The 16,391-nt window shown below is 47.5% G+C and overlaps 1 protein-coding gene across 1 annotated transcript in view; it reads right to left on the reverse strand.

The window, feature by feature from the left end:
- Window positions 1–447: 447 nt before the first annotated feature.
- LOC119965407 overlaps window positions 448–16,391 on the reverse strand; it is a 52,703-nt gene continuing 36,759 nt past the window's right edge. The window contains exons 4-8 of the mRNA XM_038796158.1: window positions 15,101–15,370; window positions 10,062–10,400; window positions 9,714–9,983; window positions 2,689–2,804; window positions 448–838 (exon numbers count right to left, since the gene is read on the reverse strand). Of these exons, the coding sequence (XP_038652086.1) occupies window positions 746–838; window positions 2,689–2,804; window positions 9,714–9,983; window positions 10,062–10,400; window positions 15,101–15,370 (1,088 nt within the window). The 3' untranslated portion in view covers window positions 448–745. The remainder of the gene's footprint in view (window positions 839–2,688; window positions 2,805–9,713; window positions 9,984–10,061; window positions 10,401–15,100; window positions 15,371–16,391) is intronic.

The following is a 16,391-nucleotide window of genomic DNA, read 5'->3' on the forward strand; positions in this document are numbered from 1 at the left end:
AGCCCATCGAGTCTGCACCGGCTCTTGGAAAGAGCACCCTACCCAAGGTCAACAATTCCACCCTATCCCCATAACCCAGTAACCCTACCCAACACTAAGGACAATTTTGGACACTAAGGTCAATTTATCATGGCCAATCCACCTAACCTGCACATCTTTGGACTGTGGGAGGAAACCGGAGCACCCGGAGGAAACCCACGCACACACGGGGAGGATGTGCAGACTCCGCACAGACAGTGACCCAAGCAAGAATCGAACCTGGGACCCTGGAGCTGTGAAGCGATTGTGCTATCCACAATGCTACCGTGCTGCCCCTTATGAAATGAAACTCACTATTGTCACGAGTAGGCTTCAATGAAGTTACTGTGAAAAACTCCTAGTCGCCACATTCCGGCGCCTGTCCGGGAAGGCTGGTACGGGAATCGAACCATGCTGCTGGCCTGATGGGTTTGCTTTAAAAGCCAGCGATTTAGCCCAGTGAGCTAAACCAGCCCAACAGTCAATGTCAATCCCTCCAGTCATAAAGCTGTGAGCTGGAAAGTTAGCTCTTGTAAAATAAAATAAGATACACTGAGACTGGGAACGATTGAAATGACACTTTGCAATAAAAACTAACCTAGCTTCATAGAAATATCACCACACAACATATCCAGAGTAAAACCAACTCAGGTTTCCAAGTTTGGTTTGATCATTGGGCCCAGATATGATCAGCTCAATAGTCTCCTTCTGTGCTGTATCATTCCATCTATGATCTCAAATCAGTGTCAGAGTTCAAGGTCTTTAATTGAACAGCTTCTTCATTTCCTGTCATTTTGTGTGATTTCCCACTCTTCGACATCTAAGAAGAGGAAAAATATTTACATTGAATAAATCCTTTAGGAACAAATGTTGGATTTAAGAGACAGATGAAATGGAAATCGAACAAAGCCATTTTTATAGAATAGGCAACATATCTGAACTTGACCCACACATGACATACTCATTGTTAATTAGATCATTACAACAGGCAAAGAGCCGTATTTTCCAAGCCCAAGGAGCTGGATTTGGAATGTGGTCAGCAAGGAAATTTGGAAAGATCGGGTTGGAACCTCAGTGCTTTCCCGTCTCCATGAGCTTTTCCTGAAGACGGACTAATGGGTTTGATGATAACCTGCAAGGCAGCAGTAAGATGCGAGTGAAGTCTGGTAATGAACTGCATGGGGAAAGAGATTGTCCCTGGAATGCATGTATCACTTGCTGCATCAGGAAACTGACAATGGATTGGTGTTGTCCTCACAACAGGAAGTCCAATTCAATTGAGGGTTTCAGTTTATTTGTCAGCAGTAACTGACAAATGGGATTTATCCCGAAGAAGCAAACATCTCTTGGCACAACTTCAAAGTAACTGATGTCTTCACTAAATCCTTGCCTTTCTGCAATGGCAGCCTCTCCCCCCCCCCCTCCCCCCCCTCCCTCCCTCCCCCCCTCCCTCCCTCCCTCCCCCCTCCCTCCCCCTCCCCCCCTCCCCTTCCTCCCTCCCTCCCCCTCCCCCCTTCCCTCCTCCCCTCCCCTCCCCTCCCCTCCCCCCTCTCCCCCCCTCCCCCCCTCCCCCCACCCCCCCTCCCCCCTCCTCCTCCCCCTCCCCCTCTCTCCCCTCCCCCCTCTCCCTCCCCCCTCCCTCCCCCCTCTCCCTCCCCCCTCTCCCCTCCCCCCTCTCCCCTCCCCCCTCTTCCCTCCCCACCCTCTCCCTCCCCCCTCTCCCTCCCCCTCCCCCCTCCCTCCCTCCCCCTCCCTCCCCCCTCCTCCCTCCCCCTCCCCCCTCCCCCCCCCACTCCTCCTCCCCCCTCTCCCCCCTCCTCCCCCCTCTCCCCCCTCCTCCCCCCTCCCCCCCTCCTCCCCCCCTCCCCCTCCTCCCCCCTCCTCCCCCCTCCTCTCCCCCCTCCCCCCCTCCCCCCTCCTCCCCCCTCCCCCTCCCCCCTCCCCCCCTCCTCCCCCCCTCCCCCCCTCCCCCCTCTCCCCCTCTCCCCCCCTCTCCCCCCCTCTCCCCCCCTCCCCCTTCCTCCCTCTCCCCCCCTCCCCCCCCTCCACCCCCCCTTGAAGATGCTTCCAAGGCATACGTCAAGGGAATGAGATAAAGTAGGGAAAGGAACTTTTGTGCCACATGAACCTGAAAATAGACCAACAGGGCTGAATGGTCTGTTCTGTGCTGTACCTATCATATAATTCTATGTAAATATCATAAACAATACAGATTATCTCACATCCTTGATGTTAAATTCAATCTTTCCACTGTTTACAATATTTATTTGTTTCTTACCCAACTGCCTCCTAGTCTACAATTCGCACTTCACCCAAGAATAAACAGCCTTGACATATTGCTTCCTCGAACACAAACTGTGCCGAGCTCTCAGAAACAGAATTGCTTATTTTGAATTGACTGAGATTTGAAGATGAGTAAACTAGGTATAGCAAACCGGCCACAGGGGAAGTGGTTTACAGAGAGACAAATTGATTTCGAAACCCAACTCTACTGAAGCTCTCTAGCGACACAAGACCACAGCAACAACAATGACAGCACACAGAAAAAATCTACTCAAATAGTCACAAAATAGATTATTGGAAGTTCATCATCATTTTTACTGTTCTTGCTTTCATTGTTCAAATATCACTTTGAGAATTTTCTTAAAGAAAGCCTGAAAAAATTCTTACTTTGTCCATCCTCTTCAACAAGAAAATTAGTCCAACAGCAAAGCCCAGTTTAACAAACAAGTAACCGGAAACTGTGATGATCCAAATGTCTGGAAATGTTCTCGCTCTCGCTCTCACTGTGAGGGAGAAAGTTATTATTTACAGTTTTACTCCACATCTCAATGAAAATTTAAAAACTGCAGCCATTTATTGAATAAAAAGAGACAGAAAATGATAACAATCTGATTTAAATTCTGGAAAATAAATGATCAAATATTTGTGAAAGGTTTCCCTGGTGTTTATTTATTTGGTCACAGTTTCTGTCTGTGGATTTCTTTTCATCAGGTTGTTGTGAAATGGTTTTGAAATAAAATGGTTGGCTCAGGGTGAATGGAAATGGAGTGTTAAACATTGGATCATTCATGTAAGTGAGAATAAATTGGATGTAAAGTGTTGTCTTCCCAGACTGGTAGAGTACATACACTGGGAAATTCCAGTAGTTAACAAAGGGGTTTCATTGATGAAAGGCAAAGGCAGTTAAGTAATAGGCACAGAATACTAGTCAACAGGTCTTAACACTTCAACTCCCTGGTCCACACTGCCCGAGGTCCTGCTTCCTGGACCCTGCGCAAGCTCCCCATTGGCTGGGGTTCACCGTCTCCAGAATGATTGGCCCTGAACCGGTCATGTGGTCCATGGAGTCTGCCCCTTAAAGGGGCCGTGCTACCACATCCCCCCCCCCCCCCCCCCCCCCTTAAGTACCTTCTTATAACTATCCAAAAGCTAGAGACGGAGGTTGTAAATGTGAACAGAGAAAACAGGAAAAAGAGAGTCCATCAAAAAGTCAATCGATGCCATTCATTCAAAGGAGGAGTAAACATGCTAAGAGGAGGACAAAGCATCCATGGCTGGCGAGGAAAATCAAGGACAGCCTAAAAGCAAAAGAAAGAGCATACAAAATGGTGAGGTTTAGTGGGAAGCCAGAGGATTGGGAAGCCTTTAAAAACAAGCAGAGGACAACTAAAAGAGCAATAGGGCGGGGGGGGGGTCGTTAATTTGTATCAATCTTCACAGTGGAAGACACCAGTGGGATGCCAGTGCTGCAGGAGAATCAGACCACTGTTTAAGAAGGGAGGGAGGCAGAAGACAGGAAATTATAGGCCGGTTAACCTGACTTCGGTCATTGGTAAGATGTTAGAATCCATTATTAAAGATGAGATCGCGGAGTACTGGGAAGTGCATGATAAAATAGGACTGAGTCAGTACAGCTTCGTCAAGTGGAGATCATGTCTAACAAATCTGTTAGATTTTGAGGAGGTAACAGGGAAGTTAGACAAAGGAGAACCAGTGGACACGATTTATTTAGATTTCCAGAAGGTCTTTGACAAGGTGCCGCATAGGAGACTGTTAGATAAGTTAAGAGCCCATGGTGTTAAGGGTAAGATCCTGGCATGGATAGAGAATTGGCTGACTGGCAGAAGGCAAAGCATGGGGAGAAAGAGTGGGTCTTGTTCAGGATGGCAGCCCGTAATTAGTGGTGTGCCTCAGGGACAACAAGTTTTCACAATATCCATTAACGATTTGGAAGAAGAAACTGAAGGCACTGTTGCTAAGTTTGCAGACGATACAAAGATATGTAATGGAACAGATAGTATTGAGAAAGCACATGGGCTGCAGAAGGTCTTGGATAGGCGAAGAGGGTGGGCAAACAAGTGGCAGATGGAATACAATGTGGAAAAGTGTGCGATTCTGCACTTTGGAAGGAGGAATGGAGGCAGAGACTATTTTCTAAATGGGAAAATGCTGAGGAAATCAGAAGCACAAAGGGACTTGGGAGTCCTTGTTCATGATTCTCTTAAGGTTAACGTGCAGGTTCAGTCTGCAGTTAGGACGGCAAATGCAATGTTCGCATTCATGACGAGAAGGCTACAATACAAGAGCAGGGATGTACTTTTGAGACGTTATAAGGTTCTGATCAGACCCTATTTGGAGTATTGTGAGCAGTTTTGGGCCCCGTATCTAAGGAAGGATGTGCTGGCCTTGAGGGTCCAGAGGAGGTTAACAAGAATGTCCCTGGAATAAAGAGCTTGTCACATGAGGAATGGTTGAGAGCTCTGGATCTGTACTCACTGGAGTTGAGAAAGATGAAGGGGATCTTATTGGAACTTATAGGATACTACGAGGCCTGGATGGAATTTACGTGGAGAGGATATTTCCATTCGTCAGAAAAACTAGATCCAGAGGACACAATCTCAGACTAAAGGGATGATCCTTTAAAACAGAGAAGAGGAGGAATTTCTTCAGCCAGAGGATGGTAAATCTGTGGAACTCTTTGCCGCAGAAGGCTGTGGAGGCCAAATCACTGAGTGTCTTTAAGACAGAGAAAGATAGGTTTTTGATTAATAAGGGGATCAGGGGTTACAAGAGAAGGCAGGAGAATGGGGATGAGAAAAATATCAGCCATGATTGAATGGCGGAGCAGACTCGATGGGCCAAGTGGCCTAATTCCGCTCCTATTTCTTATGGTCTAATGGTCTTATGATCAGGAGACCTCTGGGTTTTCTTTGACCTCCTTAGCCCTGCCACAGGCTTGGCACTCACTTAAGCTACCAAGTGGACAATATGGACAATAATTGATGCCACCTCTGGGGCACCCATCAATGACAGGCGAACTGGCCTCCCAGCCTCGAAAGCACAGCTGGCTGAACAGAAACGGGAGTCCCTGGCTCCAGTTGGCTGGACAGAGTTACATGTGTATTCATATTGCTAGCTGGACTTGCTGACTCCATGTTGTGAGTCGCCACCCCTCAACTCATCAAGTGGTTGGTGTGATTTATGATGGTCTTCCCATTCACATTGCCCACATAACACACCGGCCCTGGCTAGGCCACAGCCCATCCTTCTAACCAAGGTGAACCCAAGGTGAAAGTACGGACCAAAACTGGATCTCCCAACCAGAAACGAACTGTTGTCCTTCTATCCTCTGACCGCTGACTCTTCTGGAAGGCCTGATGTGCCTCCAACCTCCCCGCCAAATTTGGAAACACAAGATCCAATCCAGTTTTCAACCAATGGCCCATGAGTAGCTCAGCTAGTTTGACACCCCACAGTTGAATGAGGAGCTAAGTTGGATAACAACAAAGAAATTAGCCAACCTCTAGTAAAGGGGTTATCAGATTGCTTTTTCATGACATTCTTAAAAGATTGGGCCGTCTCAACCAGACCGTTCAATGTTGGGTGGTAGGGGGCTATCTTCATGTGACATATGCCATTGGCAACTTGCGTCCCAGGCTGGTGCTGAAAAGCATAGTTGTAGACCACCAACATCAAGGCCCAACGCTGTACCCTCACTGAGGCTGTGGGCTTATCTTCCCTTAAAAGGCCCAGTAACAGCTTGTGGTCAGTCCTCATGTCGAACTGTTGACTTTCCACATACTGGTGGAATTTCTTCACACTGAATATAACCCTCCTTCTCAGTCTGGACATAGTTTGTTCTGCTTCAGAAAGAGTCCTTGAGGAAAAGGCAAGAGGGTGTTCCTAACCTTATCCCATTTTGTGCGATAAGACTGCCCCTATACCGTAAAGGGACACCATCACCACGATTGTTTTCCCCATGTCAAAATGCACCAAGACATTTGAAGACTGTAAAGCTTGCTTCACAACTCAGAAGGCATCTCTCCATTGCCACCATTGATTCTTCCTGAATATCTGGTGAAATGGTGTCAATTTTGTAGCTAAATTCGAAATAAACTTGCATAATAATTGACGATAGGAAGGATTTAAGCTCTCTGATATTTTGGGGCACAGGGACATCTCGTGTGGCCTTGACGTTTTCTTACGATGTGTGCAACCCTGTTGCATGAACGCAAAATCCAGGTACATCACCTCAGGCCTATAAAGTATATTTTTAGCATTTTAGCTGGACCCGTACATCACAAAACCTCTTTAATACTTCCTCTAGGCTGACCATGTGTTCTTCTGGTGTAGTACCGGTGACTTGTGCGTCATCAATGTAAATCATCCACTTGGGAATATCTTGGGGGAGGGTTTCCATTGTGAGCTGGAAGATAGGACAGGCTGGAGCAATGTCGAATGGCAGTCTGGTATACTGGAAGCGGCCTTTCTGGGTAGTGACTGTAGCAAACATCTGAGATTCCTCATCCAACTCTAGTTGTTGATAGGCATCACTGAGGGCTAATTGTGAATATATGAGGCCCCCCACCAGCTTGGCATAGAAGTCCTCAATTTGGGGAATCAGATACCGATTGATCTGAGCAGCCTGATTTGTGGTCAACTTATAGTCCCCACAAATTCTTATCGAATGATCAGGTTTAAGGACAGGGACTATCAGCCCCACCCATTCTGAAAACTGGACCAGTTTGATGTTACCGAGCTCATCCAGTCTCTTTAACTGTGCTTCATCCTTCTGATGCAATGAGTATGGCCTTGGTCTGGCTCTGAAGAACTTGAGGGTTGAATTTGCATTGACATATTTCTCAGCGTTTATACCCTTAATCCTGTCCTATTACTTGTGGAAGATGTTTTTATACCTCCTAAGAGATCTTGGAGGATACCAATAGATATCTTGGTGATTTTCAGACTTTTGAGCCTAATCTTCTGTAACCAGTCTCTTCCCAACAGACTGGGTCGATGTTCTTCCATGACAACCAAAGGCAGATTGGTCTCCTGCCCTCTGTATGCCACTGGGATATTAGGTCTTCCGAGGATCTTCAAAATCTCCCCGGTGAAGGTTGAAAGCTTGTCTGTTGTACGCTTCAAGCCCCAGTATTGACTTCCAGTTTAAGGGGTCTACCATTTACTCTTAAGACAATTTTAGCACACTAGGCTTAATAGCTGGCTTTGAAAGCAGACCAAGGCAAGCCAGCAGCACGGTTCAATTTCCGTACCAGCCCCCCCGGACAGGTGCCGGAATGTGGCGACTAGGGGCTTTTCACAGTAACTTCATTGAAGCCTACTCGTGACAATAAGCCATTTCCATTGCATTCCCTTCTCCATTATGTTCAGTGGTACTGTGGATGGCTGTTGCTTTTCTTTTCTTTTGAATTGGCACACAAACTCCCAAACACAATAGGTCCCCCCCCCCCATCACAACCACCCCCACATTGATAGCAGTCCACCTCGGATTCGGATTGACGCCCAAACACTCTCCCGCTCCTTGGGTTCCGGTCCTATCCCAAAGTCTGTATCTGGTTCTGCGCTGTGCCTGTTGATTGCACCACAGATCTCGTGGCCATAGCACCCCATACCTGATTCACCTCCCCTCCTGCCATGCTTTTGAGTGCAATTGCGCCTGTTCGGCGCACTAAGTCACCTGAGCTATCTCGATCGCGATTCCACGGTAGCATTGTGGATAGCACAATGGCTTCACAGCTCCAGGGTCCCAGGCTCGATTCCGACTTGGGTCACTGTGCGGAGTCTGCACATCCTCCCCGTGTGTGCGTGGGTTTCCTCCGGGTGCTCCGGTTTCCTCCCACAGTCCAAAGATGTGCAGGTTAGGTGGATTGTCCATGATAAATTGCCCTTAATATCCAAAATTGCCCTTAGTGTTGGGTGGAGTTACTGGGTTATTGGGAAGAGGTGGAGGTGTTGAACTTGGGTAGGGTGCTCTTTCCAAGAGCCGGTGCAGATTCGATGGGACGAATGGCCTCCTTCTGCACTGTAAATTCTTAGAAAAAATATAACTGTAGTCTCAACCAGAGGCTTCTTCTTTCCCACAAACAGTCGGTCATGCAGCAGGTTACTATAACTGATCCCAACCTCGTAGTGCTCAGCAAGCTGAGAAAGGTTCTTCATGGTCCCTCACTGCAGAGTTAAACTAATAAAGCTGGAGGATAATCGAAGATAATTGGAGGATAATTTTAATCTTTGATTAAAATTTCACTATCTGGGCAAAGGTTTACAAGTCTGGTGCCTCCGGGGGCTTTAGGTTCCTCATCAAATTATAAGTTTGTGGGCGCCAAACTGATCTCTTCTGGAACTGTTCAACGTACTGACTCCATGGCTCAACCCATTGGTCAAATGGGTGTAGTTTCTCAATGATTGGCATTTCCACTCACTGTTTAAATGATTCCAGCTTTTACTGGAGCTTCACTACTTTCTGAACTGTTCCTTCCTCCCCCTCAGTTCATGACAACTGTCGGCTGCGATTGAAAACTTTTACCTCGTCGCCAATGTAGTGGCTCGAGAGATACACTGGAGACTTCCAATAGTTAACAAACAAAGTTTATTGATGAAAGGCAAAGGCAGTTACGTAACAGGCGCAGAACACCATTCAACAGGCCTTAACACTTTGACTCCCTGACCAAACTGCCCGGGGTCCTTCTCCAAGGGCCCCGCACAAACTCCCCATTGGCTGAGATTCACGCGCTTCCGTGCAATTGGCCTCAAGTCGGTCACATGGTCCGTGGAGCCAGGGCCTTTAAAGGGGCAGCGCTATCGCAGTGACCGTGCATTTTGTGAAAGTTCCATTTAAAAAATAATATGGGGTGAATGTATGGCATGGAGGACTTAGGCATGAGAGACGTCTGGGTTGAGGACTATGAAGTCTTATACTAATTTACCAAATGAAGTTGATACCCCAGGGAACAGAGGGAGGCTTTTTAAACTACACTCGCCAACCTCCAATTTTACCTCTAACCTGTTTTAGGAGGCGGTGACCCCAAGCCCATATGGTGAAAATAGCCGATGTACACTGGGAGGATGTGGCTAACTGAGAGGTGTCAGGAAATAGCTCGATTTCCAATTCCCACCTCAAAGGGGAAAATCAGGCCCTATACTATCCCTTTTCATTATCTGGCAGAATCCCCATGGGCTCAACCTTGTTATTATCAGATTAAATACAGACAAGAGATGAGGGATGATTGTCGGATCAACCAATTAATCCTTCAATGCAACAACTGTGACTCCAATCTTCACACTGTGGACTATAAAAAGGTATGAGAAGTGAGAATTTATCATTATAAAAGAGCAGAAAGTAAAAAGAACTTGCGATGGGAGTCAGAAAGAGTAAAATCTGAGACACTTACTGTTCACCTTCAGATAATGTGGAATGTAAATCTTGGGGGTGTGTTGATGAAACAAAACACATGTCCAGTTCCTGTTGCCTCTCTCAGCTTTCTGAATAATCAGTTTCAATGATTTCTCTTCCCCATTCTGTTCATTCAATGTTTTCTCTGCAACAGTTTTCCCATCACTGCTGATCCAAACAAGTCTCAGTGAGCCAGTGACATCAGAGACAGAGCAGGTCAGGGTAACGTTGTCTCCCTCACTCACTGCATCAGATGGTTCAGCTGTGACTGTGCAAAGAAGAAAATCATTTAGATTTTAAACAATGACTTGATCATTGAAAACAACAGCAACAGTCTGTCTCCTACCTTTAACTGTGATGAGTGTGATTGTCACTATTTTATGTGTTGCCATAGAACATGTGTAAACTCCAGCATCTTCAAATAGGACAGGGACAATTCTCACATTGAAGTTCGTGCCATTAAAAGTTGTCTCTGTGAGGCCCAGTCGATCCCCAAAGTCAGTCCTGTTTACATTGATGGGCTGAGATTTGTAATTAGAAGCTATTTCTTTCTCTTTGTTCTGAAAATTATACGATGACCAGGTCCATTTAGTTTTAATGTATTCAGAAAAAACTCCACAATTCAGGTTGACCTCACTGTGATTTGTGCTTGACCGATAAAGAGTGTATTTAATGTTGTGTAAATCTGTAACAGAGAGAGGAGAAGATGTTAGATTTTTATAGCTGCTGAGATACAGATCTTCAGAATTTCCACAGTAACAAACATGCCTTTTGCCATTATTCACTGGGAGGCATCACTGAGACAGGGAAATTGTCTGGGAGCTGGATACACTGGCTATTCATCCAGACTGACCATTGTTCAAACACTTTTGTTTGGTACAAAGTCTATCTGCCCCAAACATGGACCCCATCAAAGGTGGTCAAATAAAGACATTGGGCGCGATCTAACTGGAGAAGCTCCAGCACATCTTGGCACCAACCAGCACAACCCACCCTTACCCAGCAGTGGTCCCAAGCCTGTCCCCTGCTGTAGCTGCCCCCTCCCCTCCTTGATGCATGATGCCTGCGGCTCACAATGCCCTCACTGTGTTCCCACTGGAGAAGCTGGAACATAATATACGGGAAAGGGCCCAGACAGACAGCAGGGTGACAGAAATCAGAGTCCTGAGCTCCTATAAGGGACAGACCCTCGATGTCAGAGGGGTGACTGAGGGCAGAGCGGCCACTGACGATGATGTCGGCCTGCACCGCAGAGATGAGGATCCATCGGCCCCCACCCAGATGACCTGTGTCGCGTGAGTTGTTCATGTCAGATGAAATGATAATTTCCTCTCACTGACCACATGTCCGTTCTCTCGCAGGATCTCCATTTGATGGTACCTGCCCATCCAGAGACAACCGCCAACCCGTCATCCTGGGGTGGTCCTCGAAGTTGGCGGCAATTTCCGACTGTCCCAGGATGTAGCTGTCATGCATACTCCCTGGAAAGCGTGCACACGCGTGCATGATGCAGAGCAAGTGGTCGCACATGAGTTATGGATTCAGGGAGTGCAACTCCTTTCTGTTGATGAAAGGCACTCCCGGACCATCCGGTGCACACAAGGTGACATGCGTGCCATATTACTCTCTGGACCTGGGGCATCCCGGCGATGGCAGAGATTCCTACTGCTTGGGACATTGGTTCATGCCGTCAGAGTTCATGCCGTCGGTTGCCTGGGCAAAGAGGGCATCCATGATGCCACAAACGCACTTTTGGATTGTAGCTTGTGAGATGCTGCACAGGTCCCCGCTTAAGCCCTGGAATGAATCGATTACTTTCAATGCCACTGGGAGAACCCCCCCCCCCCCTCCCCACACACCAGGGATCCCATATCAAACATATAATTGCACTTCTCTTACACCTCTTTGATGTTGTCAATGTTTGTAAATATTGGGGTTTCACCATGAGTCACTAATCCATGAAGGGAGTTGAATGAATGGTTTGTGGATTCTGTCAATCACAATTCACCGTTCGAACGTTGTGAATGGCTTGCAGCTAATGGATCTGCGGGTTGAAACACAGGTCACAGCTGTACTCCTTTGAGGAATGGGTCTGTGGAGCCTCCAGGTAAGAGTTACAGCTTTAATGTTTTACACTGCCCCTATCTGGACTGCGCTCTAGCTTCCAGATAGGGGTCTCTTTTCTGGATGCTGGGGCACTGAGGAGAGGTCCCTCTAGTTTGGAGGACCCTGTGGGAGAGCCTTTTCATCAGGGGGTCTTTGTGGGAGTCCCTCTAGTACGGGGATCCCTGGAGAGTCTCCCTATTCATGGAGTCCCTGTTGGAGGGGTCTCCCTATTTGTGGGGTCCCTGGGAAGGGTTTCCCTATTCATGGGGTCCCGGGGGTATCCGATCTCTCGCTACATTGAGGAGTTCCGGCGAGCGGAGCTCCTCAGTGTACAAAACGGGGCTATGTGCAGCCTCTGCTGCGCATTCACCACTGAGGCCGCTTATACAACACAAGTCGCATTGTATAGTCATCCGTTTCTCCGCACTGCGAGCGTCGGGAAACACGCGGCTAAACGCACTCGCTCTGGAACTTTGTTCCCATTTAGTTGAATCGAGCCCTTCGTTTCCCAAACAGAGAATCCTGCTCATTGTCTTACCAAAGGCTGTTTGATCCTTTTTTTAAAAGAACTAAGCAATACATGTGAGATATACAAATAACCGAATTAGACCATAAGGGGATCTCATTCTGTGTTGCGACTGGTCACTAGTGAGGTTCCTCAAATTTATTCATCTGAAATTTATATCTGTACAATTCCTGCTTGATCTTTCTTTCTTTTTCTCTATTTCTACCACAACTTTCCAATTTTCTCAGCCAGACTAACCCAAAGTCATTTATTTGTTCTTGCAGTACATTCACCAGCTGACAAAATGGGAATGTTGGGAATCCTTTACCTATTGTCCAGGGAGCAATCATGAATGGGTAATAATAAATAAGCTGCACAATTTACATCTCACAAAGATGACTTTGCACATGTTACCTGTCCACAATCTATTCCACACTAAATCCTCCTGGTCCATCCTCACTGACAGACACTGGCTCCATGTTCTTCAATAGATCAAATCTCAAATCCTCATCATCATCAACAAATCAGTCCACAGCCTCACCCTGATTTACCTCGACAACTTCCTGCAGGATGATCTCCTTTCACATTCCCTGTCTGCCTCTCACTGTTCCCTCCCTCTATTCCACTATTGGTGGCAAAACCTGTTTCCTCAGCTGGAACCTCTCAAACTCCCTCCTTAAACCCTTCTATCTCTTCACGTGTTTTCACACAGACTGAAACTCTCTCCCTTTTCACAAACCCTCAGTCACATCTCTGAAATTTCTCCCTAACACTGATGTTCACCGGGATTTTCCAACCCGCCAAGGCAGCTCCCGGCATGCGACATTCGGCTCACAGTTGGAAGTCCATAGACCAGGTGATGCTGGTGGCGGTCAGGGCAGGGTATCATTGAAAGACTTTGCTGCTTTTTTCATATTATCGCACCGCTTGCTGCAATTCAGGTTTCTAATAGTCATTTGGTCGTATTGAACCTGAGTATTGATGAAAAACAGTTGTTGCTGTTGAATCTTTTCATCTTGCACTCATCAGGACAATTTACAAGAATGTCAAATTGGAGAGGCGTTGTCACGGAGAATGCAGCAATCAGAATGCACTTACAAACCAATCAGTACTCTCTCCTCATGCAGTATAAATTGTTTTTCTGTTTACGATTCTCTATTCTCAAGAATTTACCTGATGAATGCAAAATGAAAAGTATTGACAGAATGTGTTTTTTTCACAATACTCACATTTTCTACCTTCCGGTCCGGGATTCTGCTTTCTGGGGACGAAGTCGCCACGCCATTGGGAAAAACAGCGCCAACAACCCCGGCGTCAACAGGCCCCCAAGGTGAGGAATTCTCACCTGTCTCGGGGGCTAGGTGGATGCCGGAGGGGTTGGAGCTGCTCCAGCTGAAGGGGCTGCACGAGTTCGCGCATGCGCCAAAAGGCTGGCGTGATCTCGCGCATGCACGGATTGGCCAGCGTGTATTGGCGCATGCGCGGGGGGTTCTCTTCTCCATGCCAGCCATGGCGAGCCCTACACAGGCTGGCGCGGAAGGAAGGAAGGAATGCCCCCAATGCACAGGGCCGCCCTTAGATCGGTGGGCCCTGATCGCGGGCCAGGCCACCTCGGGGGCCTCCCAGGGTCGGATCCCCCACGCCCCCTCCTCCCGAGGACTGCCCCAGCCAACTTACCTGCCAGGCCTCGCCATGTGGGACTATACGTAACCCACGCTGACGGGACTGGCCAAAAACAGACGGCCACTCAGCCCATTGGGGCCCGGAGAATTGTCGGGGGGGAACTGCTGCCAACGGCTCCCGACTGGCGTGGCATGGACCCCAACCAAAAAACAGCGCCTGAGAATACGGCAGCTGGCGTCAGGTCAGTGGGGCGGGATTTGCGGCGCCCACCGGGGATTCTCCGACTCTGCGGGGGGTTGGAGAATCCCGCCCCCAATGTTCAACTGCTTCACTCACTCTGTTGATTCCAGTGTCTATCGGGTGTAAGGGACAAGGAAACACCTCACTAACTCTGTTCTTGTTCCTCAATCACAAGCTCTCTGTTTACAGCTGGACACTGGTTCCCCACTCAGTTACCTGGATTTATTCTACACTTCACATAAATACAAACTCTGATCTTTTATTCCAAAGTGTCACTCTCAGATATTCCCCTCTTCCTCTCTCAAAGCCCCACTTCCAGCCTCTGCCATTTCTCTCTATCCACCATCTCTCCTCCACGTTCCCATCCTTTCTATCCTGCCCTCTCCTGTTCATGGTCAAAGATTCCCTGCCCATTCCTCTTCCCTTAGTCGAGCTCCCAGCTCAATACTTCAGGAAGCTGAGAGTGTGCAGCAGCTGGAATCACTTCAAATAGCAGCAAAACCCAGTTAGAGGTGGCATTCAGGCTAGTTTTTTGATTAATGTTGTTTTGTGAACCAGATCACCAAATGGTGACTGTCACCATGAAGTGTTGATGATTGACGAGTAGGATCCCACTTTATATGTAACAGTTTTGTACGAGTAACTCATTTATATCTGTGGTAGTAACCACTGCTGTATATATTAGGGTATGTATGGTAAGGCCCTGTACTACAGGTACGGGGGTAGTCCCTGCCTGCTGGCTCCGCCCAGTAGGCGGAGTATAAATAGGTGTGCTCCCCATTCAGCAGCCATTTCGCCAGCTGCTGTAGGAGGCCACACATCTTAGTGTAAGAAAGCTTCAGTTGTATTCAACTCTCGTCTTTGTGCAATTGATTGTGCATCAATATCCACTGTGAGGAAACTGCACTTACATTGGGAAATGGAAAAATCAACTTTCACTGTCAGAGTAATGAATCCATTTTCCTTCACTTCACACACATACAACCTCGCATCCTCTCCAGGAACATGTTTGACTGTCAGATAGACTGTGTTGTTGATTCGGATCTGATCAGTTTTACTCCTGTTCAGCTGAGATGAGTCTCTCTGTTTCCAGTGAAGACTGACTGTGTCTGAGAGTCTGGAAATGGTGCAACTGAGGGTGACGTCACTGCCCAGCGGAGGCCACAGTGGACTTGATTCAACTGTGAAAAACAAATCAATAAGGTTCAGCGTAAATAGCGGCAGTTACAATCCAATGATTAGCATCTAACTAACTTATGATTTACCCATCATGGGCACTTAAACCCTTCTGCATTCATGAATAAGAACAGATTAAATACAAACTTCTTATCCTGGGCTGGCAGGATTTACTTATGGGGAAAAATTGGGTCAACTGGGCCTGTATTCACTGGATTTTAGAGCGATGAGAGGGAATCTCATTGGAATGTATAGAATTCTGACAGGGCTGAACAGACCTGGATACAGGGATGTTGTTTCCTCTGGATGAGGAAGGGTTGGGGGGCCAGTGTTCTCGAATACAGTCACAGTCTCAGGCTATGGGGTAATCCATTTAGGGCTGAGGTGAGGTGAAACCTCTTAACTCAGAGGGTGGTCAACCTGTGGAATTCTCAATCACAGACAGCTCTGGAGGCCAAGTCACTGAATATGTATTTTTTTAAATTTATGGGATGTGGGGGTCGCTGTTTAGGCCAGCATTTATTGCCTATTCCTAGTTGCCCTTCAGAAGGTGGTGGTGAGCTGCCTTCTTGAAGCACTGCAGTCCTTGAGGTGTAGGAGAGTTTAACAAACAAAATTGATTTATAGACTCTGGAGGTTTCAAGGTGTAGGGGGGAGAACTTGAGGGTGTGGCTTTGAGTTAGAAGAATGTTGAATGATAGAGCAGCTCAAAGGGCCGAATGGCCTATTCATACTTCTATTTTCTATGATTCAATGGGGATGGTGTAGATGCGGGGGTGGTGTGAGGGTGATGTGGGGGTGAGGGTGGAATGAGGGTGAAGGTGGTGTGAGGGGAGACTGGCGAACCATGTCCATATGTTTTGGGCATGTCGGAGGTTGAGGGGGTTTTGGACGGATTTTTCAGATATAATGTCAAAGATTTTGGGGGTAACATGAGCTCTGAGACCAGAGTTTGCAATATTTGGAGTTTCAGAGGATCCGGAAGTGCAGGTAGGGAGAGAGGCTGATGTATTGGCCTTTGCCTCC

Source organism: Scyliorhinus canicula, chromosome 4 (genome assembly GCF_902713615.1).
Source record: "Scyliorhinus canicula chromosome 4, sScyCan1.1, whole genome shotgun sequence".
Lineage (NCBI taxonomy): Eukaryota > Metazoa > Chordata > Chondrichthyes > Carcharhiniformes > Scyliorhinidae > Scyliorhinus > Scyliorhinus canicula.